The 26,710-nt window shown below is 40.2% G+C and overlaps 2 protein-coding genes across 4 annotated transcripts in view; both read right to left on the reverse strand.

Annotated features, from left to right (window-relative positions):
* Positions 1–1,433: 1,433 nt before the first annotated feature.
* Positions 1,434–24,298, reverse strand: RAB9A (RAB9A, member RAS oncogene family). Of its 3 annotated transcripts, none has more exons than XM_018084023.2 (2): positions 23,677–24,298; positions 1,434–4,281 (listed from the first exon to the last, which is right to left on the reverse strand). In XM_018084023.2, exon 2 carries the CDS (start codon positions 4,245–4,247, stop codon positions 3,642–3,644), a length of 606 nt encoding a protein of 201 aa, XP_017939512.1. In that variant the 5' UTR covers positions 4,248–4,281; positions 23,677–24,298; the 3' UTR covers positions 1,434–3,641. The 3 variants fall into 3 exon arrangements, with proteins under 3 accessions (XP_017939512.1, XP_008925072.1, XP_008925071.1); XM_008926824.2 differs by lacking the exon at positions 23,677–24,298 and adding an exon at positions 11,938–11,957; XM_008926823.2 differs by lacking the exon at positions 23,677–24,298 and adding an exon at positions 7,147–7,177.
* TCEANC (transcription elongation factor A N-terminal and central domain containing) overlaps positions 19,883–26,710 on the reverse strand; it is a 15,748-nt gene continuing 8,920 nt past the window's right edge. Inside the window, 4 exon segments of the mRNA XM_029964798.1 lie at positions 19,883–20,144; positions 23,777–23,797; positions 24,414–24,858; positions 24,860–25,404. Coding sequence (XP_029820658.1) covers positions 20,062–20,144; positions 23,777–23,797; positions 24,414–24,858; positions 24,860–25,396 — 1,086 coding nt within the window. The 5' untranslated portion in view covers positions 25,397–25,404 and the 3' untranslated portion in view covers positions 19,883–20,061.

Here is a 26,710-nt window from a genome sequence, read left to right on the forward strand (position 1 = left end):
TTAGAAGAAAACTAGGTAACCACAGTAACATTACCTGGTGGGGTGGCAGGTGAAGATGGGAATACTTGTCTTTGCAATGTTATTTCATACTAACTGTATTTTGGTAATATCATGTAATTTTATATAAGTCAACTTATTTTTATTTTTTTTCTATATACATGAACTCAAGAGAAGCACACTTGAGGTAAAGCATTCTTGCTCATATGATAAGGAGCAGCTGTTGTTTTCTGCCTCCTCCCCAGTAGGTTCTTCCAGCTGGCTGTAAAAATACTAACAGTTAAGACTCACTGAAGAAGTACTTAAGTTAAATAATCACATACATAGCAGTAAAAAAACAGCTTGGCAAGGATGGAGGATTAGTGCTAACAGTTTCCATCACTTACAGAAACTGTGCATTTTTTAATAACTTTATCCATTGCTGCAATAGGACATTAAGTAAAATGAAAGCATTTTTTTTCTTTCCTGATCTCTGGAGGCAGTTAGCCAAATGGTGCCTGTTCTTATGCCCTCAATGTATCTTTCCCTCTTTCTTCTGAATATAGAAATTGTAAATGGGAAATGCAGTCTCAGGTCCATCTAGGCTTTATGAAAACAGACTGTTACTGACTACAGGAATGGAAAAATTATGGCCTAACACTTCATTTATCATTATAGAGCTTGTGGTTAAGGAGCACTGTCTTGTGACAGAACTCTCCAGGGCCTTGGCCAGGTAGCTCCAAGTTCTCTGTGCATGGAGGAACACCTGTTTATGCTTTCTACAAGGTTCTGTTACTGTTTAGGTAACCTGTCACATGACTTAAAGGAAGCTCCGTTCGAGGTACAGAGAGGCCGTTGGAGGAAGCAGCCTGGTTCTGGCAGCAGTCTTATGCTAAGCATTGATACAGTTTGCTGTGACATCAGCTGTCAGCTGCCCTGGCTAGTTTCTTCTGCCCCTTCCCATTCTGCTGTCTGTTCTAACAAGCATAGCTTTCAGCAGTCCCACCAATCTGCCACAACACTATTTTTTGCTCCTCATTTTCAAGGACATCTAGAACTTTGCATACATGTTATGCAGTATGTTCTGTCACTCTACAGAACTCTAAATAACTGCTAACAGGACCCCGTATAATATTTGAAGTACATCAGCACTTGAAACAAAACAGTGAATTGAAATATAAGTCACAAATGCATACCTTACATCCAAATGGAATGATACTAAGCTTTTACAAAGTACAGAAATGAATGGTTGTTATTAAGCATTATATTTTTTTTGTACCTATAACTGCTTGTTATAAGACTTCTGCTTCTGTAAGTACTCAGTAGTCTTGCTGTGAGACCAATTCCTGACCTCAACATAATCCCTATACTGTTTTATTTACTACAGCCACTTTCGTGATTAGTGTACCATTGTGGTACAACAGCTCCCAGGGCATGAGTAATATACTTCTATGGGATTATGTTTTATTTAACTTTATTAAACCTAATTCTCAGAAGGAGGCTTGGTGACCATGATGTTACATGGAAAGGGGACAGATGGGAAGACACAGATGGATGCCTTGGCACAAGAAAGACCACAATGGTTCTCATCATTCAAATAAAATTGCTAAAAGGAAAAAATTAAAGTTATCTATAGTCATATACTCTAGTCACAGTATCTTCAGCTCCTGTTTTGTTTCAGCCTTAATCTCTGCTAAAATGAATGTTAAAGGAAGCTTTAAGTAGTAAGGTAGTAGTTTTACAACAATTTCATGTCACTAGCTTAGTAGCCCTTAATGCAAGCAACCTTCATTTCTAAAGCTTTTTGCTCTCTCATCCTAAGATTAGGAACCATTTAGCTACGATTTTCTCCACAGATCTCTTGATTCATTGACTAGAAATTAAACATAACAGAAGTAGCAGTTCAACTTATATTTAGCTGCTCAGTGACTGAAGCTTAAAACACAGTTCTGTTGCTGTATATGCAGGACTGCAAGAATGAATCAGCCTTAGAAATGCACAAAAGGTAAAAAGATGTCACTTTTAAGCAGGAGTAGCAGATCTACAGAGTAAAGTTGCCCTAGACAGGTTCAAGCAAGAATACAATGCATTCAGAAAAGTGTACTAAGAGTGACAAAGAGGGTTTGTTTTTGCAAGCTTTACTTCCAAATAAGTACACCTGGTACAGACCGATCAGATACTTCAAGAGAAAATGCTTGCTGGTATCGTATTCTCAATAAAGGCTTTTCTACTGGAACAAAAAAGTTGCTGTACAGAAAGCAGTTGTTTAATGAATAACATGGCCTGTCCTACAGGCCTCAGACTTCCTTTTTCAGTCCACAAGATGTGTACCTGTGTGCCTGTTAGCAGTCAGATTACAGATGGAAGCAGTAGTGCACTATCAGTTTTGCTACTGCAAGGACAGTGGTTACTCTGAGGGCCAATACTGAACAATTTCTCATAGAAGTATTCCACCACAGACTGCAACTGAAAGCCTCAAATTACCTTCTGTGGTTTTGTCTGCATGACTGCAAAAAAGACTCCATTAAATACAGAATTTGCTCCTGTTCATCATTATGAAATGAGTTCAGTAATATAAAAGATATTATCTTAAATGTACAAGTCCATATCCTAAAACATCAATTTAAATAAGGGTCAAATTCAGCTCAAACACTATCTATATAACTATTATATACTTGTATTAGGCTGAAAGCTGTCAAAATCTACTGTAAGTCAAGAGCTTCCTGAGTTCTCTACATATTGCCAATCCTTAGTTTCACAGTGCAGGTTATTACTGGTCAACACATTCATAGCTCAGGTTAACAGGAACAAGAGGTTTGGAACTTTAAGGCTGTACACTAAAAATTTTCCTAAAAACTGTCATAATGTGGATCCTTTCAAGTGCTGTTAAAGCTGACTGAATAAAGCATTTCTTTTTCAAAAAATAGTTGGTTATACTTAAGTTACTCAATTTTTCACCTTATTGATCAGAAGCATGCTAAAATGGACTTAAGGCAAAGACACATTAGCTTTAAAAATCATCAGTATTTTGAATTAAACTGCTGGAAAAATTAGTGCAGCATTAGAAGAGTAAATGAAAAGAAAATGGACATTAAATATGTAGGAAATTTATTTCCTACTTAAAAACCTACATAAATTACAGCAACATTAGGTAATTAGAAGACCTAGAGGTAATTTATGTTAACTTATAATATTTAGAGATGAAGTACCACTCACAGCAAAAGGAATGTAGTGAGACTGAAGTTTAATATCTAGCATTGTTAAGAAACTGATGTCTAATGAAACAAAAGTGGAATGCTGATTTCATAAAAATATACACATATAAAAGTATCTTTGTGCCTGAATTCCAGAACAGTTTCTCCAAAGTAGTGCTTCCAGAACTTTCAAGTTTTAATTATATTCAAAGTATTTATCATTTGAATAAAGTTGGCAAATTACATTCTTATATTATGTTTTTACTTGACATCTTCCTAAACAGAAAGTGTCACTAATTCAGTAACAGGTCACTCATGAAGGGAGATTTTTTTTTTCTCCCCCATGAAAGCAGCAGAATATTACAATTTTAATATTAGAGTGAAACCCATTTGTTATTTTATCTACTACACCTTCCCCATTCATTTATAGAGCAAGCTAGTCAACAGTAATTTGGCAAAAAGAAATTTAAGTCAACAACAAGATGAACTGGGTTTCGGTTTCCGATGAAGGTTTACTGTATCTGTTTGAATAAAGTGATCTGATCGATCTTCAGAGGCTAGAACTCTTCTAACAGCTTCTTCAAAGGCTGCTGCAACATTAGTGGCATCTTTTGCACTGGTTTCAAAATAGGGATGGTTGCCATTATTCCTGCACCAGTCTTGGGCTTCTTCTGTAGACACTTGCCTTTCATCAATATCAACTTTGTTACCCAGTATCACAAAAGGGAAACTTTCAGGCTCCTTGACATCTGCATAGTAAATGAATTCTTTCTTCCAGTTGCTTAAGTTTTGGAAGCTTTGAGAATCATCCACACTGAAGGTTAGCAGGCAACAGTCAGAACCTCTATAGAAAGGAGTCCGCAAGCTCCTAAATCGTTCCTGACCTGCTGTGTCCCATATCTGCATTGTAACAAAATGTCCATCGACTTCCAACTCTTTATTTAAGAATTCCACACCTATTGTATGAAACAGCTGTGCATCAAACTTGTTGGTGACATATCTGTTCATCAGCGAACTCTTCCCAACGCCACCATCTCCCAGCAGTATTACTTTAAGGAGCGATGATTTTGCTGCCATTGTTACAGGAAAAGATCTTCCTGATTCCCTAGACCTGTAAAGATTAAGAAAATCATTAAAAAGGAAAGTTGTAAGCAGCAAATTTTGCACACAGAAATATCTAGAATGTGTAAAAGTCCACTGACATCAAGTTTCATGTACAAAAGCAAAAGGATACACTAAAGAGGTAAAGTCTAGATACTCCAATAAGAATATCCTCTCAAAAATACCGTGTATAAGAGGTGTCACTTCCACAGACTGCAATCTGCATGGCAGTCTAAGCAGTACACTGCATGAATTACTGCTCTGTCACTTAAAACACTTAAAAGCCCCAAACTCTTCAAATCACCCCCCCTTTGGGCAGAAGGAGTATCACATCACATTTAACAAGTGCAATGATTTATTTATGTTCACTGAAAAAGATCCATGAAAAAAAAGTGGAGTGAGAAAACTTTATAGAGCACATGCCTTGAACTAATAACTTCAGTGCTGTACTTCATTAGCAAAGTTATTCTAAACCAACTCACTGGGAACACAGTTATCTATAGAACAAATGCAAATGCTGTAATTTTATTTTAAAAGTCATATGACTAGATATCAGTAGACAAACATTCAATATTTTATAGTTTACTCCTTGCACAACAGCACTGATGAACAGAATACTATTACAACTCCTACAAAAGCAAATTCACTGTTGCTACTTCAGTGGTACTCAAGATGCCAGATACTGAGGTCAAGCCTACACTGACAGTTCAGTTAGTAGGTGTCAACTTCCCATAGTAAAAATGTCAAAAAGTCTGGAAGTGCTAGGGAATAATCTGGCTGCCAGCATAGGATGGCAACCAATGAAGGCTTTTTAACTGTCAGACTTAAAAAATAAATTTTAAAAAACACAAAACCTCTAGCATTAAAGTAGTTTGCTCATCAGTGCTTTGTACCAGCCCATCCTTTGCCATCACCACCACACTGTTTATCTAAGACTGTAAAATGGTGTTTTAATTGCTTGGGGGTAAAGTTTCATTTTAACAAGCCCAAACTTAAGTTTCTGTATGAGGAGAACTGGTGTTTCTAAACTTGCCTGATAGTAAAAGAGCTCAAAGTATTCAGCCCAAACAGGCTTCTCTGAAAATAGCATCTATTTAAAATGGAAATGGGTCATAAGTTGCCTAGTCTGTCTCTTTCCTTTGAAGGAAGGAATGCGGTCTTGCTAGTTGTAATTAGTGTTACTGGCATATACATCACCCACAGAGTGTGACTCTAGAATTAATACCTGACACAAGCTGGCATGAGAGTCATATGACTCTATGCTGCCTTACAATCAAGGCCTACATCGGGAGTGAGAAATTTCAGGAATTTTTTTATCAGTGACTTTCCATCTTTGAGTGTTTATTTGCTAGATACAACCTACAGTAAGACACAAGGAATACTTTGAAGCCTCAACACAAAGAAATTTCAAAATATAAGGACCTGGCTGCTTCCATTAAAGATCTGTTCAGAGCAAGTAATTTAATCAATTCATATTGTGTAATTAATAACAATATTTATAAATCCTTAATTTTGTACAGATTTGTATCACAACAATGTTAAAACTGCACAGGAGCAACAAGCAGATTGTTCATTTACCCTTCAGAGAGCTAGGGGATAACTGCTATGGCTCAGGGTATGAACACATACATTTTAATGTACGTGAAAAGCCTTAGCAGAGTCACTGGACTACCTGCATATGAGTTACAGATTCTATGCTTAACTCTTGGAAATGGTCCTGTGTATTCATTTATCTCCCTCATTTCTACTGTTGGTTAATTAATAAGTTATCTAAGCTACACCATTAGATAGGAGCTGCTTCTTAATAAATAATGCTTTCATGAGAACAGAGGGTACTGAATGTTCTCCTGTTCTTCCACTCCAGTGTAGGGAACAAGTTATAATTCATTTTTTCTGTCCTACAGAAATCAGAAGTTCCCTAGAAGACACAATGTGAATAAATAACTGGCTTAAGTAGTTCTGACTGGTACTAAGCACTTGTTTCTTTAGCTTGTGCATTTTAAACAATGGCAGTTATTATCACAGAATTGTCCAAGAGGCCACATTTTAAACAAAATACAGGTAAGGAAAGCGTTAACAGTATCTAGTACTTTCATGCATCCAGAACCTGCAAAAGTTATTTTGCACAATTCCAGCTATGTGGGCCATTACAGTGAGGTGTAAGAGACTGATGACCATCAAATTAGTTTTACTGGGCAGACAATTACACACCAACCACAAACTATTAAAAGTGTCTTTTCAACTGGAACAAACTGGTCCTTTCACACAAAGGCTACAGAAACAGTCTTCCCAGGACTAACCAAAACGAACTATCTCAACCGGATATTGCAGGACACCTTGCTTTTCAAAACATTCAGCTTCCAAATCAGAAACTGTCATGCTAGGCTAGCTTTTAAGTTTTTGTCAAGTTTTTAATACAAAATAATGGAATATATATTCAGTCACTTAAATAAGTGCTGACAAGCTGGACCTGAAGCAGCAAAGAAGCATGTTAAAAGTATTAAGAAGTATTTTTGTTTGGAAGCAGCAAAGTCTTTATACAATTATAGTTTTATTACTATATAAGGGACTCATCTGCAGCCTCAGTGATTATTTGATTTAGAGTATCTGCTGAACCAGAGTGGTAGTTTCCAGCACAGTAGACTGCTGCATTTTTTCTCTGCTTACACATCTTTAGATAAGATTTTTAAAAAGCTCAATTTTTGTAATTGTTTTTCAGTTCAACAAAGAAAACTATAAAATACTTAAGACATTTGGAGAATTAATGTTATTTATCCTATTACATACTTCGAACTTATCTGTATAATGTGATTTTCGAAAGTATTTTTGGAAGGGATGCTCAACATCTGATACCATGTTTCTGAAGATTTATTACCTTAATTGTTCAGTTTAAATCATCATTCACCATCTGAAAACAAAACAAAAGCTTAATTCCTAATGTGCACCTGATTGTACATCAGAAACTGCAAGACAGAATTACAGGTAACTATTTGTTCCAGTTATTTCTTACTGAGCTGCACAAATAGTTTAAAGTAAAAGTAGTCTCAACCTACTACACAGAGGAGTCTGTAACAAGAAGAATTTTCCCTCATGTTCCTCTATCATTTCAATATTCAAAGAAAGTCAGAGCAAATAAATAAAAAGCATCCCCACTCAGGTTCATTTTGATAATGATTTCTGAATTGCTTCCACCTACTTAGAAGGACTCAAGCGCTTAAATCACTGACTTCAATATTCCTGTTAAAAACAGGGACCATTTTCTATTAAATATAATTTCTAACATGATCATATGCCATAATACAAAAAGTAAATTAATTGTGCCTTTCAGGATGTCCCTTTTAAACAGTGAAATGAATTGCAAGTATAACATTTCCATTATCAGTCCAAATATTTGCTGTCGAGACTAAAGACAACATGCTAAACAATCAGTTTGCATTAAAAAATCTGTGATTCTCAGTCCCTCAAAGCTTAGTGAAACACCCCTGCCTTGTCCAGTCTATCCATCTAGACTGTCTTATTTCTTAGTCTACAGACTTGTCTTTTTTAACTACAAAAATAATTTCATATATTAAGGAGGATCTGCTCACACCAGAGTACTGAAGGCTGAAGACGAATGATGAATTTAAGTTCTCTCTATGGAAAAAGTGTTTGCCAACACAGTAACTGCATTGTATCTATGATGTCAGCAAGCTACAACCCCACATAAACTATTAAGCAAATCAAGTCAATCGGACCTATTTATAATTTCACTTTCACCACACTGATAGCAGCCACCACAGCACACCATGAAAAAATCCAGTCAAACAGAAAAACACACACAGGAACTGATATCTCACCTCCACTCCTCCTTATTTCAATAAGACACCAAAAACTGGATCTGTTGAAATACCACCACTGACATCCCTCAGCATTCTTGTAAAGGACACTTCTAATTTCCAGACTATTGTTTTTCCACTTGTATCTACTTTCTGCCTTGGAAACAGGTAACGAAATTTATTTCAATCAGCATTTTCATTCAATGGTCACTGATGAACCAACCATCTGCTGTACAAAAGTAAGATTAAACCCAAAGGTTTTCTTGAAGATATGCGGTACACTGTCCTTTAACTGGAGCTGTTAGAGAACACCTATTTGACTTGGAGAAGGATAAGGTAAGACAGAATCAAGTTTGTTCCAACTAATCATGTTTAATTACAACCTAATACACTTTCAGCCAAGACTTATTGAAAAAAGGGGACATCTTTGATTTAAGAAAAAAAACCACTGAAGTTACCAACAAGCAGAATTAGCAGTTCCACATAAGTTATGTCAGCAAACACTAACCCTATGTCATAACTTCCTATCCTCAAATTTACACATATACAGTATATCCATTTCAGCTTTGAAGCTTTTTCATAGTTTTATTTGCTAAGCCACCTTATTTTGTTAAACACTGGCATCAGATATTAATAGTTTAAAAAGACATACCAACACTTCAAGTATTTTGACTGACAAAAACACTCAGCTTTCAATAGAAATGTAAATTCACTACCTCATTAGTCATTAATTGCTGCTCTGTAAAATATCTGAAAAGAAGTCCCAAGAACTATCAGAGTTGTGGCACAAGGGGCACAATCCAAAACTATGTAGTTTTCAACACTTACTATTTGTGGAGGTTTTACATCTCTAAACTTGTTGCTTATAGCAGATCTGCAATTTTCCAAAAATCTGAAAAGAAAGGACAGAAGCAAATCTTCTCACTTTTCTCCCCTTAGCCAATCCTTGTTCAGTGGTTTACGCTCTGGCCAATTAAGTGGCACAAAAATGGTTTTTTTTAATGCATAAGAGGTCACAAGTCTGTTTGACCTTGAAAGAATTTTCTCTCAATTCAAAGGAAAACATCCAGATACAAAGTCAAGATGCTACATGCTTTGTACTTTCGAACATGTTACAAGCACAAACATTATTCAGCCTTCAAATTGACCCTCCCCTCCACAGGGCACTGATGTAACAGCTGCAGTTCAGGAACACCCCTTTACTGACAGCCACCTGTCAGCTGCCTAGTTCTCCGGAAGCCTGAAAGCCCTTCAATCATTCAGCTCCACCTATCAGAGTCCTCTCTTTGCAAGTCCTCCTTCCTATGAAGACAGTCCGTGTTTTCTTTCAGAGAGTTAAGAATTTGCTGGCAGGGTATCTGAAAATTGCCTCTATTTTAAGCAGCCTAGATATGCTTGATCTAACACGAGAATATCACTAGAATTTATTCGTAATTTCTAATATGAACCCAACCCAAACTGAACTGATATACAGCTGTTGCCACTCATTTGGATACTGAAAAAGTTGTATTTAGTGGTTTCTTTATAAGCTTGTTTTTAACTCCTACGTAGTTCAGGACTGTAGTTCAAACAGTTGCCTGGCATGACTCAGGACTATGAATGAAGCAGCAGCCAAGGGGAGGAATCCTCCAGTCCCCATAACCCTTGGATCATGAAATCATCCCAGTACCTACTGCCAGAATCACTTCTTTTATTCTAACTTCTATCTAGCCACAAAGTCAATCAGCAAAACTTGTCAGGAGAAACACACTTACACCTCTGCCAGTTTAATCTTGCAGAGACCTGGCTTCAATTCCTACGTCTTTCCCCAGGTTGAAGTAGAATGAGCAAACTATTATTTACTGGGATTTAATCAGAGCTGACATTTCTCAGCAGCTCACAGTTAAGCATCTTCCAACTTAAATATTCTATTACTTGCAGCCAACTTCAAAACACCCTTCAGTGCTGCTGCTCTTGGTCCAACATTTCTAACAATGCCTCAGCTATTTGACATTCTCCTTGCAACCTACTTCTCTGTTACTTCTTCCACTCTTTCAATAACTTATCCAACAATTATTTCTGCTCATATGTGCTCATCTTATTCTCTTGCATTAGTATCCCTTTTCCTTCAAGGAATCTTAGTAATAGCAGCCTCTATTGGTCAGGCTACATTGTACATTCATATTCTTCCCAGTATAACTATGTGACGAAAGCCCAACCCTAAGGCATTAAGTGGGTTATACTGTAACAGGCCAACATACTGTCTGCTCTGTAGAGAATGAAAACAAAAACAAAACACCAAGGAGAATGAACATTATTTTAAAAAAAACCAACCAAACAAAAAAAACAACCCTAAGGACTTCTTACAAACCTTTCTGCTGGGAAGGTTTTATTCATTGTGAAATGTTTATGTAAAATTCCAATCCTAAGGAGCTGAAAAATCTGTTTCTCATGATTTATTACTAAATTGACACAAAATAAAACAAAGCTTGAAATCTAAATATCTTATTTGACTCTCTGCACATATTTTTAACTTAAGGAAATGGAAGGTTGGTTTGAGCATTGAAAAGCAAAACAAGGACTGCTAGAGTTTTGGGTTTTTTTACTACACACTGTCACTTTTTAACTTTACAGAAAAGGTGTTACTAAAATTAAGATAGTGAACAGAGCTCCATACAACCTGAAAGAAGACAGAGGAAGAGTTCATTATAAATTTGATGTTGGTATGAAACACAGATATAGCTGTACAATCCTTTGGTTAGGTTTCTCTGGAAATAAAAGTATTTTGGGTATGTCTGAGAAACAGCTCTCTCTCCAGTCTGCCATTACAGCTTGTTACCTGATAAGGTACTATAAAGTCATGGAAAAATAGAAAAAAAAATCATAAGGAGAAAAAAAACCACCTACACCAAAAAACCCCAGCCATGCAAAACAACCCTTGCTCTAAAAAAAGCAAGCACTGACAACTTCAGTGTTGCACAACAGTTTAAAAGTAAAGACAAATAAAACCCACATGCTTATTTAGTATAGCTGTAAATTATTGTGGACAAGAAGGAAAACAACATGTAGGACGGGAGGCTGCATAACAGCTAACTGCAGACAAGTGTTTTAATTCCTGACCAAAATTTAGCCAAGAAATCCTCTACTTTCCTATCCCACCCAAGTTAATAAAAATTAAGTGCTCTCTACGTAGCTCATTACATGTAACCTTGCTATAAAGGCCACTCACAGAGGTTCTTAGAACTAGTTTTTCTGCTCTTTTCTGTTATCCACTCAATTGTTTTGCACAAGTCAGATGCAATACGGAATCACTTGCACTGCCCACTAACCACCCAGACGTAAACGATTCGCCCATCGTGCCTTATCTCTATTCCTACCCTCCCCAGTCATCCCCACACCTGAGCCCGCACAGCCACCTGCCACCACTGGAAACTCCACAGGCCCCGCAGAGGGGCTGGATCGAGCCTCTGGTTCAAAAAAGAAGAACTGAAACCCAAGGGCACCCCGAGCAGTTCTGTCCCTCTTCAGCACAGAGTCACAGAATCGATTAGACTGGAAAGCACCTCGAAGATCATCCAGCCTATGATCGAACACCACCATCTCAAGCAGACTATGGCACACCACTCAGTGCCACGTCCAGTCCTTCCTTAAACACCTCCAGGGTCGCTGACCCCACCGCCCCCGTGGGAAGCCCATTCCAAGTACACAGCAGTGAGAAAAGGTGATCAAGAGAGCTCTAATATTTCTTCTTTTTCCGATCTGAAACGTGTTGAGGACACAGGTACGAAACCGAGCTTCATCCTGACAGATCAGAGATTCATATCAGTGCTGAGGAAGCCCTGCCGGGCCGGAGCCGGCTGGGAACCGCCTACCAGGAGCCGCGTCCCAGAGGAGCCATCCGGCCATGTCCTGGGTCACGGGATCCCGTGGATCAGCCGGATCACACCACATTCCCCGCCACCCGCACCGACCCCGGGGAGCGCACGGGGCCCTCTCTCACCGCGGCCCCGGCCGGGGCTGCCCTCCCGCTCCCCAGGTGCGCCAGGGAGCCACCGGGAGCGCCCGGGAGCACGGATAGCGCCGGGGGAGCGAGCGGGGACCGCGGCGGCGAGAGGAAGGAAAAGAACGTGGCAACTCACGGGCTCCAGGCCGGCGGAAGGGACTGCCGCACGCTCCCGGGCGCGCGGCGGAAGCCGATCCTTGCCTGCTGGGATAGGGGCTGTGGCTTGCTCTGCCGCCGTCCCGGCCCGATCCCGCCCCGGGCGTGCGCCACCGCGGCGCTGGCGAGAAGGGAACATGCGGAGCGGGCAGGGGCGGGGCACCATCACGTGATCCGCGCCGCCGGCGCGCACGGCCCCGCCCGCCGGCACAGAGGCCCGCCCCCAGCTTGAGGCGCCTGCTGAGCCCGGCGCTGCGGGAGGCGGCAATGGGAGAGGGAGTGGGAAATGGGAAGGGCTATGGATGTGCCCACAGCCAGCGCACGGCACGGCTGGGCCTGTGAGGGCCATACCTCTCATCGATCACTATCGTGTGACGTCTGAGAGCGGCCCACCGTTCTGCTGGAAACAGATAACACTTACTTGCTCCAGAACGCTCTGCATCATTAAACCCTAAAACGCCTAAAAACATTTGGAGGTCAGAGTTACTTATTTAAGGTCAGTAGAATCATAGAATCAGCCGGGTTGGAAACCCGACCTCTAAGATCATCAAGTCCAACCCTTGTAGTCTCGCTGTGCTCCACATTAAGGACCCCAGGCAAGCAAACTCGCGACTGTAAGGCAGCTTCACTTCACAAGCAGAAACATTGAAAACTATGCTTGTGTCAATGAAAGAATTAATCGAAATACAAAGCACACTGTTTAAAAAGAGTAGCCAGGCACTTTTTTTTCCCTGTAGTAATTCAGAATAACAATGACTTGACTGTTTAAACAAGATCATGAGAAAAAAGGCTAAAGAAGCTGGTGATAGTATTTTCTGTGCTCTTCCAACTCACCACAAGGATAGGGCAAAATATAATTAAAATGAAAAGAGCAGAAATTAAAGAGGTTCCCACATCATCAAGAGGAATAGGCGGTGACAGTACACCCATTAGCTCAAACAGTCATCACATGCTTCCGATCATAAGGGAGATGCAATCAGACTGGAATTGCCACTTGGCAGAGTCGTTTTGTTTTGGATCAGACCTACAACATGGCCCAAGGAGTGGAAAACAAGATCTCAGTGCCATCAAAAAGAGATGTCTCCTATTGACAGGAGCAGGATTATTAAAAGGCAGTTCATGCCAGAGGCAAATCTGATGACACAAGATCCATTCTTATTTAACAAAGCCGGACTTCAAAAATTTTCAAGTACTTTATTCCTGGGATCTGCTTTCATTCAGTACTAAAGTAAAACACAAGTAAGTGCTGGAGAGGTAGAAAAATGGACTCTTTAAATTAAGATAATTCTAAGACATAAAAGTTCTGATCAGTAATGGCATAATTTTGTGATTTTAAAAGAAAAAATTCTTCATTTAGAAGTGGAAGAAATAATTACTCTATTTTCACTTCATGCCTTGTGGGGTGAAGCTACCATGTTTTTGTTTTGAGACAACATTGGTTCTCAGACACTTGGATATATTTAAGGAAATTTAGAAGCATATTTTTAAGGTCATCTAGTCCAATCCCCCTGCACTGAGCAGGGATATCTTTAACTAGGTCAGGTTGCTCAGAGCCCCATCCAGTCTGATCTTGAATGTTTCCAGGAATAGGGCACCTACCAGCTCTCTGGACAACCTGTTCCAGTGTTCCACCACCCTCATTGTAACAATCATATTCGTAGTCTGAATATAGTCAGTTTGTCCAGTCTGAATCTAGGTTCCTTTAGTTTAAAACTGTTACCTCTTGTCCTACTGCAACAGGCCCTGCTAAAATGTCTGTCCCCATCTTTATTTTAAGCCCCTTTTAGGTCCTGGAAGGCTGCAATGGGGTCTCCATGGAACCTTCTCTTCTCCAGTCTGAACCACCCCAGCTGTCTCAGACTGTTCTCATAGGAGAGGTGCTCCATCTCTCTAATCATCTTGGGATCCCTCCTCTGGACTCGCTCTAACAGGTCAATGTCCTTCCTGTGCTGGAGACTCCAGAGCTGGATGCAGCACTGCAGGTGGGGTCTCATGAGACCAGAGTAGAGGGACAGAATCATCTCCCTCGACCTGCTGATCATCCTGCTTTTGATTCTTTCTGGATTGCAAGGGCACATGGCTGAGTCATGTCCAGCCTCATCCACCAGCAACCCCAAGTCCTTCTTGTCAGGGGTGCTCTCCTTACATTCTCCTCACAGCCTATATTGACACCAGGGGTTGCCTTGACCCAGGTCCAACACCTTGCACTTGTCCATATTGATCCTCACGAGGTTCATATGGACCAACTTCTTCAGCTTGTCCAGGTACCTCATTTTTTTCAAGTTCTAGGTAGAAAAAATTCTTGAATTTCTCAGATAAGATGTATTTTTATTTCTTTACCATGGGAACATAAAATAAAAAAGAACCATGGTGTAACTATGGCTATTATGCTTATGATTTTATAGGCATAATGGAGTATCACAGGGTTACGCTCATGGTTAATACACACCCATGGGTGCTTGAGGATCAGGAACTAAGGCCCTTTTCCCTCATGTCCACGCTGTTACTATTATTCACGTATGTAACAAAACCAATAGTTGCTATAGAACAATCAAAAATCTGAGAACAAATAATGCCACTGATAGGGCTGGGCACATCAAGTGCCAGTTCTGAGGTTAGGTACAAGAAAATGCCCAGCTAGGATGTGATTTGAAATGTGTGCAACAAAATCATTCCCATGTTAAATTCTGCAGACAGTGTAGGGTCCCAGTGGTAGGTGCTGTGGGGTCTGCCCCTGCCTGAGGCTGCTCCCTGACCATTCCATTGCTGGTGAGCAGGGCTGGGGCAGTGCTGATGAGGGCAGCCACTTCAGGGTCCTGCTGCCAGCAAAAGCCACATTTTGGCTCAGACACTGAACAAGCCTGGTGGCCCCGTTCCTGAACCCCACCTAGTGCCCCAACACCCACGCGACAGCACAAACTCCTCCCCAGACCTGCCCAGTTCTCAACAGAGTTTTGGCAGATTATTGTCAACAGCCTGCCCTGCTCTTCCTGTTTGAGTGCTGTGGGACAGTGACTCTTTTTACCAAAGTCACTGTCTCTCCATGCCTTGTCACCCTCCCTCCACTCCTGGCTCTCCTCCTCCCGCGCAGCAATCTGCCCTTGCTGCTCCCTCACATGCACCTTCCTCCGAAAGCTGCCTGTGCACCTTGAGGATTTTACAGAGGTGTATTCATGAACATTCATGAAGCAGTGTTGTTATGTCACATCATAGCCAAGGGCACAAAAAAATATCCCAAATTGCAAATAAAGGGCAATTTTTTTTGTGTGAGTATGGGAAGTTCTGTATCAGCAAAGCTCTTGTGTAATAGAGCTTGTGAATGCTTTTTACCATCTGTGGTTGGCAAGGAGATTTTGTCCCATCCTGGCAAGTGATGACATGGCCTCAATAAAACATGACTTTGTCACCTCTTGGATGAATTACAGCAGTACAAAATAAGGGGATATGAAGTCATCTGCCTTTATGGCTCCGTTCATACCAGAATGAAGCAGGCCAGCCCTCGAGCAATCCAAGAAATTATCAAAGTGCTCTTGTTTCTTTCCTTATCTTTCAGGCAGTCAGGCCATTACACCCTGAAGAGTCTCTGAAGGACTGTAATTCAACATATTTGCTCCTTAACCACAGTCTGTTACCAGGTAACTTTCCTTTTCGCCAGAAAAAAAGAGCTGTTTTTTTTGTTTAAAGGGTTGCAGTTCTTGGCTTTAGTACAAATGTACATAGCACAGCAGATAGGAAAGGAACACATTTTAAATAAAAAATAAACAGCACAAATTTCTTTTTGGATTTGAAAGGAAGAAAGAGTCATAAACAACAAATGGCAGCTGAGTACCTCCCTAAAAAGTGCACAGTAAGAGGGTTATGAGGGAGATGGAAAAGGTGCTCAGCAGAACAGAATAAAATGGATCTCGCAGTGGACCTCTAAGAACCAGAGGGAGTTTTATCCCTGGTGTTAAGGGAGCAACATTGATTCCAATTATAGAGCACTTCTCAGAACAGTATCTTTGTTTTTACATTGAAAATTGTGTGAAATTCATTGTTAATTTAGCTTTCATCTTCTCAAGATATGTATCACAAGTTCTGTAGCTACAGGCTCCTTGATCTTTGAGTGCAATTTATGTTTAAGACTTCATTGCTACTGCTAAATCACAGGATCCAAGAAGCAGTTGAATTGACAGCATCTCTGGAAAACCCAATGAAAACAAATACAGACTTTAGCCTTATTCAGCATACATTTGTCCTATGTTTTTTGTGGATCACCTCTAATGTCACACTCCTTTTTGGAGTAGCACCATGGACAAGCTAAACATCATCCCAAAACTAATTTTCTATGCTTAAGAAAGTTAAGAGATCTTTTTACCACCTGGAATAAATTGAAATGAGGCAACTTCAACAGAAGAATCTCAGTTTTCTTTTATCCTTGTTGTGGACCCTGTACTCCCTGTACTCCAGTGATCTACACACTGCTGCTGGTACATACACTGTGTAGTTGCAAGTTGACTTTTTAGAGACATTTTGAGACGAAGCATACCATCTTATCCAGTCCAATATTTTAAGCCTGCACAGTTACACAATCTGGGTAGGGACAACATAACCTGTTGACAAACTGTGGCCTGGAGCAGTACTTTGCTTAGTGAAACTATGACCACACTTACTTAAGAGTAATGGTTCACTTGAATGACCATCTCTCATACTTGGCACTTCACGTCTGTAGACTATTCTCATATGTAGCAGTACATGCTGCCACACATGACATTTGGCTTCTACTAAATATTTCAAGTAACAAGCATCAGATACAAATACAGATGAAAACATGGCCAAATTGGTAAAGAACTGTATGAGGTAAAAATAACCAAAAGCATAAGATGATCAAGAAAGTAATACAATAATTTATGATTTTGTATAGTTTCACTATGATGTGAAGTTGTGGCAGCATGTTTATCAGCATGAACTAAGCATAAAGTGAAACCGAACCTAGATCAGCTTTTTCACCGGCCCCAGAACAACAAAGCCTCATTTCCTAGAGATATGTGTCCTCGGCATACGTAATACAGTGCAGTTCACTCTTCCTGTCCCCCAATACTTTCTGCTCTATTCTGCCACTATTCCCAGATGTCCTCCTTGTCCCAGACTACCATCTGAGCAAGCGGGAGCGTATTTTTTGCCTGGTTTTTAGGTAATACTTAAAACTATGTGTGCGTTGCACCAGCAGCCAGCAGCTTAGACTAGGTAACTCCTGAGTAAAGGTTAAGGGCTCTGTCTCTTTCAACAGGAATAGAAATTCTTTTCATGATTACTGGATTTCACAAAATTTACCAAATATATTATCATCTTTTAATGTCTAGTTTTAACTGGACTTGCTACAAAGCCAGTTCTCAGGTTCTTCAATTGTCATTGGGAAGGAAAACAATGGAAAAATGCCTGCTCACAATGTATTACCACAGAAAACTACTTTAAAATGCTGAGTTTACAACTGCAAGGGTACAAGTACTTGCCCTAAGAGTTCTGACTGTTCTCAGCTTGTAACAGAATAAAGTTAAGGTACAGTTTTAAAGAGGCATGGTTATAACTCATTTTATTACTATTTGTAGTTATTAACCTTATGGTCTCTATACCATAATCTGCAACTGCAGTTGCTAGTAACTGGATTTTATTATTCCCACATCTTAAAAGATAAGATCAAGATATGAAAGGCTAAAACCAAATGACCCTCTTGCTGCTGCTGGCATGGCTCACTCAGATCACAGTGAGGCAGGCTTGATCCCTTGAACTTAGGGATCTAAAAGTTTTAAGATACCTGCTGTTTGCATACTTGCTGTTTACCTGCTCAGTAAATATGGATCATAGATACAGCTTAGCACTACATATTTAGGGATGAGCAGTTCAAAAGAAAATTATGTTATGTATTATGTCACAAATGTAGTCAGTGTTACAGCTATAAATTTTACCCTTGAAATATATTCTGTCAAAAACACTGTCCATGCCTTGTAACATTTCCCGTTGGCAAGATAAAACTTGGATGAGCTCTACATTACTGGAATGGCTTCAAAACCAACTGCAGGCAGAAATTATTTATAAGTGTCTGTTATTCACAGCTAAAATAGTCTTCTGCTACACGGTGTTCTGACACAGCACAGTACCGGTGTACAGCTCTCCTCAACAGGACCATGACCTTCAAAATGACTGCACACAACAATGCTGCGCCTACTGTGAACCAGTCACACAGAAGTGTTTGCCTTCCTGTAGTTTCATTGAAAGCTAAGAATAATACTTTACACAGAAGTACTCCCACTTAAACAAGCAGGACTACTTGTAACCAACAATTCCAGCACACAGGTAAGGGCTGGGAAGGAAGGGCAGATATTCACTGATTGGTTACACAGTTGAACACCAGGGGTCTGGTGTAAAGCTTTAATATATATTTTACATCAGTGCAATTCCCCTAGAACGCACATTTTCACATGATAAAAATCTTAAGTAATACCACAGTAAACCACAACATTGAAAGTTAACTGTTAATACTCCACTGAATGGAAAGATTTTTCTTCTTTTTTTTTTTTTAGTAGAATATTTTAAGTGTCTCTTCTTAATAACAGGTTACACACCATTTTCCCCACATACAGATAAAAGGCCTGTCTCTTAGTCCTGGCTGGCTTTTAGTTCACCAACAGCTATTTTCTCATCTCATGTCCCTAACTCCTTTCTCTGGCAGGTCATGTGGCTGGAGAGCTCCAGGGCAGTGTCTCAGCCCAGAGGAGCTGACCAACCCCAGCTGTGTCAGAGCCAGACGGGTGCAGGAACCAGCCTCAACTCCTCCAGCCAATACTCACCACGTTTGCCTGCTCTGCTGATGCATTTTAGCCTTGAACCGAAAAATGCCTGTTGTGCATTTGTAAGAGACACAGGGCTATTACTTAAGTGAGAAGAATGCGGGATGATTTTTTTTTAAATAAATAAATGCTTATAGTATACAATCAGTGAACATCCCGTTGATGCTGGAACAAAAATATGTATAAAAACTTTAGCTATTAGATTTCCTTCTATTCATTGTTTCTGATTAACCAGAATGCACAATATAAAAACATTAATTTTCTCAGTTCAGGCCAGATGTCCCAATTCCAGAGACGATATCCACTCAGAAACTGATTAATGCCTATTAATTTCATGCCTTTATAACAAAGATAAATTCAATAATATATTTACATAATTTTTTGAAATAATCCATTCTCTGATCCTACATTAATTTCTTAACAGTTGTGGGACACATCACCTTATATTGTAAATCTGGACTGCATGCTGATAGACTGTCACAGGTCCTGTTTTCTTTCCAACAGCTATAAAAAGCTAAAGCAGGATGTCATTCCTGTTTTCATTTGCTAGCTGTTTTCTCCCCCTCTACATTCTATTTTTTGTTTCTTTTCCTGTTAGAAATTACCTCTCAAACCAACTTAATAATTTAACACTTACTTGCAAAAAGTGATCTAATTAAGGAGTGAATCCATGCTGAACACTCTGCAATGCAGGCAAGTATGTGAACTGCAGTTTTGGAAACAGTTTTGTTTACTGTAAATGAAACTTAGGTTCTGTGAAAGAACTCCTGCTGAATATAACAAAAATTCCAAATACTCAGCCCCTTGAGAAAAAAAATGCAGCACTCAGAATATTTTTAATGGATTTACTAGTGAATATTTCACTCTCAGATATAGCATAACCATGTCACAATTTTTTTCCCTCTACTCTTTTATTTCTTTACATATGTACATTACTTAAAACCACATAGATTTATTGAAGTCATCCTCAAAAATACATTAGCAGTTTTTTAAAACTGATCTTGCACCTTTTAGTGACAGCATCTACATAGTATCAATACAGAATTTGAAGTTATAAGTTTCAACAGAGGCACTCTGAGGAGAATGAGAAGTCTCAATCCCGGCCATCAACGCTTGTGAACTCCATCGCAGGTTCCAATGGAAGGTAATTCCCCAGGGGATGAAAAATTCTCCTACGCTATGCCAGATGTTTGTGGCAAAAGTGTTGGAGCCAATCAGGAAAAGATTCCCACAGTCAATCATCTTCCATTATATGGATGATGTATTCATCTGTGCCAAAACAAAATTGGCAGTTGAGCAGACTCTAAATTCAACAATTTCGGCTCTAAATTCCAAAGGATTGGAAGTATCCCCTGAAAAGGTACAAAGGGAAGCACCATGGAGGTATCTCGGACTCCAAATTACTGCCAAAACCATTAAGCCTCAATCAGTTTTGATTGATAAGAAAGTCCGAACTTTAAATGACCTCCAGAAGCTGTTGGGAGTGATCAATTGGATCTGACCAGTGCTGGGGATCACAACTGGTGATTTGCACCCCTTGTTTGAATTGCTCAAAGGAGATGCAGACTTGTCCTCCCCCAGATTTTTAACAACAGAAGCAGAACAAGCCCTTCCCACAGTTGAAAACAAAATCTCAGAGAGACAATCTTACAGAAAGATGGAGGGACTGCCATCTTCCCTAGTTATTATCAGGGAACAGCAACAACCACTGGCCATTCTGGGCCAATTCACAAGCGACACCAAGGACTTCTGTTTGTGGGAGTGGATATTCCTCCCACATCAATTTTCAAAAACTATCGTTTTTGAAATGATTGGCAAGTTAATCTTTAAAGGATGCACCAGGTGTTTGGAACTCAGTGGAGAGGAGCCAGGTTGCATTTACCTCCCACTGACTTCTGAACATCTGGAACAACTGCTGCAGAATTCCATGGATTTTCAGATTGCCATCGGGGGTTACCCGGGAGAAGTCAAATTTCACCTCCCGGTGTGCCCATTTTTACAGAGACTGATTCCAATTCCATTAAAATTAAAAATTATGCAATCAGACCTTCCAATAAAAAATGCCAAAACGCTTTTCACCGATGGATCTGGGAGAACCAGAAATGCAGTAATAGTTTGGCGAGAAAACGGCAATTGGCAACAGAATATTCATAAAGTTCAAGGTTCTCCACAAATCATGGAATTGTCAGCAGTTGTTCGCGCCTTCCAAATTTTTAACAGTGAACCCATTAATATTGTATCAGATTCGGCATACGTTGTGGGCGTTGTCAAAAGGATTGAAAATTCGTATTTGAAAGAAGTATCTAATGGAAAACTTTTTAATCTGTTGAAAAATTTGCTATTTTTAATTGGAAACGGGAAATTCGGCTACTATATTGTCCACACGAGGTCTCACACTACTTTGCCAGGTCCTGTGGCGGAGGGAAACCAGATTGCCGACCATCTGGCAGGTATGGTTGTTACCCCCAATTTATACCAGCAAGCAAAAATCTCCCATGAATTTTTTTACCAGAATGCGCGGTCACTACAGAAACAATTAGGCTTAAAATTGGCTCAAGCAAAAGAAATTTTGAAAGCGTGCCCTGACTGCCAAATGGTTGCTCCACTAGTTCCAGAAGGAAGTAACCCCAGAGGATTAACAGCATTGGAGATTTGGCAGTCAGATGTCACGCACATAGCAGAATTTGGAAAACTAAAATATGTACATGTGTCTATTGACACATTCTCAAAAATGATCGTAGCCACCGTGCATTCTGGTGAAAAAAGCAGAGACGTGAAAAGACACTTTTTATCTGCATTTGCTAGGATGGATGTCCCAAAGCAAATAAAAACTGACAACGGATCCTCCTACGTATCTGCAGACACCAAGAGATTCTTTGAAGAATGGGGGGTACACCATACCACTGGAGTCCCACACAACCCCACAGGGCAGGGCATGGTAGAGAGAGCACATCAAAACATAAAAAATTTACTCAAAAAACAAAGAAGGGGGAGTACAGGCATGACCCCCCAAGAGAGATTAGAGAAAGTGATGTACATCTTAAATTTTTTAAATTTATTGGAGGAATTTGAAACTCACACAAACAGAAGTCCTGTAGACAAGCACTTTAAATCTGACTTTCCACAGAGTACTCAAAAAGCAAAAGTAATGTACAAAGACCCCATAACAGAAATCTGGACGGGCCCTTTTCCCCTGATCACCTGGGGGAAAGGGTACGCCTGTATTTCAGGTGGCACAGGACCTAAGTGGGTCCCAGCAAGAAGCATACGAATACATCAGGATCCCAACACAAGATGTGGACCTTCTGCACCTGCATCATCTTAATCGGCACTTCAGGACTGATCCGCAACAAGTCTACCTCATCTCCCCCGAGAGAGTGGATGAAGCAGCTGACAGAGAACCTGTGGGTAACGCTGGCCAAGGCCACTGGGATGGACACCTTGTGCCTGGCCTTGTCCAGTGCCGGTAACCCCTTTCAAAGGTGCCTAGTGGGTATTCCTGTGACTCCGGGTGAGGAGTGGAATGCTTTTGTATCACAAACCCGGAGTCTGGGATCCCTGCCACTAAACGCTGTTACACTAAGCACAGGTTGTTTCCGGCCAAGCTTTCACTGCAGATCCTCCCCAAAAAATTGACCTCTTTGGTTCTCTCCCCACCAATAATTGTATCTTATTTCATCGTTACATGGAGCCCAATCTATTCACACCCCATAATGTATCCGCTAGCAGACCAATTTACCAAGGAACCCCCTCGCTGTGGTGTAACAATTTGATTGCTACTACAGTAGCAACCGAACCTGTGCCGAGAAATATGAGACTCCCAAAAGGATTTTTCCTTCTGTGTGGGGATCGGGCATGGCAGGGTATTCCTGCTTACCTGGAAGGGGGTCCCTGCACAGGAGGAAAACTGGCACTTTTTAACCCAGTGAAGTTTAAATTATTGGATCAACCCTTTACCCCTAAGAATCAAGTTAAAAGATCCCTATCCTTTGCAATGGGCACACCACTTAGGTTTCCTAAGCCAAAGACAACAACACCACGCGCCACCAGCCCAAAACCAAAAGTTACTACTCCCCGTGATGTTGCGGCACCACACGTGGACACTGGAATCGTCACTCCGCCACCTCCTTTACCCTTCCCGGCGGATTGCGATTCCAACATCCACATCTGGTCCCGCATGAAAAACTTCTGGGCTTCCTTCCCAATCCCGGGGATAGGAACAGCCCATGCCCTATCCCTTTTGACCCACTTTGGTTGCTGGTTGACCAAGTAAGCTAATGCCACCACCACTGCGATCGAAGGCCTGTTAGCAGATACACACAAGTTAAAAGAAATCAGTTTACAAAATCGTGCAGCCATTGGCTTCCTACTCCTGGCACACGGACATGGGTGCCAGGAGTTAGAAGGCATGTGCTGTATGAATTTTTTGGATCATGCACAGTCAATTCATCAGAGTATCAATCAGTTGAAAAATTTAGTTCAAGATATCCACCAATCCCGCAGTGAGGGGTTGGATGGATTGTTTGATTGGCTAAACCTCCCCTCACTTCCCAAATGGTCCCGAAAAATAATAATCATGATTGTGATCTCCGTGTGTGTCCTCACTGCACTTTTAACCTGTTTACCTTGTTTAGTTGTATGCCTCTGCAAGTTGCTGCTAAGAAGTGTCGATGTCAACACCGCTTCAATAAACAAAGAAGGGGGAGATGAGGAGAATGAGAAGTCCGATTGGGAGAGATTTCAAGCGTGGAGGGACATTTACAGAGCTTAAATGGACTGTTAACTTATTGGACTGACTGTTATTCCCCAGTTCATCATTGGTTTTGCATCAAGTTTAATGTACCCCAATATTATTCCCCTTTGTCCCTCAGATTTTCCCGCCAAAAGTTGTTTACCACCTTGTTCTCCCCTGCTTTCCTGCTCCTCTGTCACTGATCGGTTGAGGCTTGCTGCAGTGCAGAGTGAGCTACCATTGGTCCTTTCCCCTGGATACCCAGAAGTTACACCCACCTTTCCCCTGTCTCCCAGTCCTGTCTTACCCTGAGCTGTCAGTCCCATGCTCCTCCCCAGTTCTGAATCCTCCCCTCAGATTTACCCTATATAAGTCCCTGTGTTCTCTCAATAAATCGGCATTGCACCCAGACCCTCAGCTGCGTCTGAACCCTTTGTGTGGTGCCGTGTCCATATCCCTTTTTCCCTCGGGCTGTGGCAGCACTCTCTCATATCAATGTTTGCAAACCACTTATTCAGAAGGGATAGTGTTACAAACAAATCCATCTGTTGTGATACCACTGCTCTCCACATGCATTACAAACAACGTAAGTCAACATTTGTTCATCTGGATTCGTGTTTTGCACCCAACCTGGAAGAAAGAGAGTTCCTCTGGCGATCATTGTGACAGTGCAATCAAATTTTTCACAGCGCCTACACTTTATTTTGTTTGTCTGTGTGCCATTAATAACTTGTGGAAGCTGATGTTCCCGAATAGATGATTCTGTGTACTGAGCCCTGAGCTGTTTCAGTTCATCGCTGGCCATTTCCATCACTGTCATCTCAGCAAAAGCCTTTGGGCTCAAAGTCCCTGTAAAAAGGTTATGTTTCAAGTGGCAATTTTTAGGGTTCTTCAGGTTAGAGATTTTACTTCTGATGCAATTTTTATATTTTTTGTCATTTTTAGCATGAAGAGTAAAAATATGTTTTTCAATTTCTTCAGATAACTGTAGCCATTTAACAGTTTCTTCTTCATCTTTGGCAGAACCAATCAAAGCTCTATATAGAAGATCTGTACATTTATACCTAAGAGCTCTCATCGGGTCCTGATGGCAGACTTGCTCCATTAACAACAGATTTAGAATCGTCATTAACAATGTGTTGCTCCTCAAAAGAAGAAGGCTGATTCACACTGCCTTCTGCATTGTTACATGCCACATTTTTAACAGTTTGTGATGGGACCAAAAAGCTGGAACTAGTACCAGCTATTGCCTCCTCCTGATATGGTCCTTCAGACAGCAACTGCTCTCTAGGAACCACACTGCAATGCCCGATTTCCTCTTTCACATACGCAGAAAATGACTGTCTAACTTGCATTGACCGAACACAGTTATTCTTGTAAAGTGCTTTCCACCTTGATAATAACTGCTTTGCTTTCTTTTTCAACCGTCCTGAAGGGCAGCTCTTGAGTACTCTGTATACAGCCTTGGTAACTTCTGTCCCCTGAAGATATTCTACAATCATATCAATATCTTCAAGTTCTTTAAGATGATCCTCAATATCTTGAAAATTGTTCTCAGACAGCAGTTTTTCAATACGTTGGGTTCTGTGTACAATATTTTTCCAATCAGACATTTTTAAACCTGAAACAAAAAAAAATTATCATATTTACTGCATTTATGACATTAATTCATCTTCTGTATATTCACACAAGGTTTTCTTTTTCATTTCATGCTATTTTACACTATTTTATTTGTATACATTACTGGGTTTGCCACCATTTTCTTGAAATTGTGTACAGAAGAATTAATGAAGCAAATGCAAAATGCAGAGGAGCTCAGCTCCTGGAAAAATGCAAATGCTAGTCTAACTCATTCCAGAAAAATACTATCAGACAGGAGAGCCCAGAGGGACTTCTGCTGGGGTAGTCAAGTGACTACAAATGAACTCAGTGTAAGGCACAATGACACAGAATAAGAGAAAAATCAAAGTGGGTCCAAAACCTTCACATTGTAAAGTGCTTTTTTTGGCTTTTTTTTGGGGGGGGGATTACAAGTTTAGTTGGTTTTTGGGGGTTTGGTTTTATAAATTAGTCATTCCTGTAACCATATATTAAGTTAAAAATTTTTTTCACAAATTCTTATAACAAATGCTGAGATGTTTGGCTATCTGTGGTTTTGTTTCAATGAAGCCTGCAAGTTTCCACTTGGTTTCTCATAAGAAATCCTTTAGATAAATTCAAATATACAGGATTTGGCATTAGAAGACTGACTTGGAATAGGGAGCAATGTGTATCATAGCTACGTTTTCCACAAATTTATTTGGTTTTGCCACTGTATGTTGTAGCCTGTGCAATGGAATTACTGATAAGTGCAGAAAATAGACACATGCATTAAGAATGACCCAGGAAACATACAAAGTTAGAAAGTTTAAGAAAATTTGCACAGTCACATTGTATTAGTTAAAATTTTAACTTCTACAGCAGACAGATGAGATACCTGTGAATTGTGATTTTTTCATTTCACACTTTTTCCTCAAGCCTTTGTTACTTCAAAAGAATAAAATTAACCAGCTAATGAGGACTTGGCATCTGACCAAAAGTTACTGACCTAAATGAGTTTTTCAAGCACCTAATGGAGATGCCAGAGTTTTCAGGCTTTTGGAGTACTTTTTTGTCACCATAACTTGATATTAGGGATTTCTTCAATTAGTGAACAGCAAGTAGGTGAACATGTTGTATTGGGAGCTGCAAAGTGAAGTTTTGGGGTTACTCTGCAGAAAGTCTAAGTGAACTGACATAAATCAGTGAAACTTAAGCCCAAAACACCATTCTAGTTCCTACATGATCCTCGACTTTTCACTTGCTATGCTATATCTCTTCTAAAAATTTCTCTTTATAGGTGTTATCAGAGAAACAATTCAGAGTAGTAAACTTCTAACTGATGTCCC

The sequence above is a fragment of the Manacus vitellinus genome, unplaced genomic scaffold, assembly GCF_001715985.3.
Source record: "Manacus vitellinus isolate BGI_N305 unplaced genomic scaffold, ASM171598v3 scaffold_7_pilon, whole genome shotgun sequence".
NCBI lineage: Eukaryota > Metazoa > Chordata > Aves > Passeriformes > Pipridae > Manacus > Manacus vitellinus.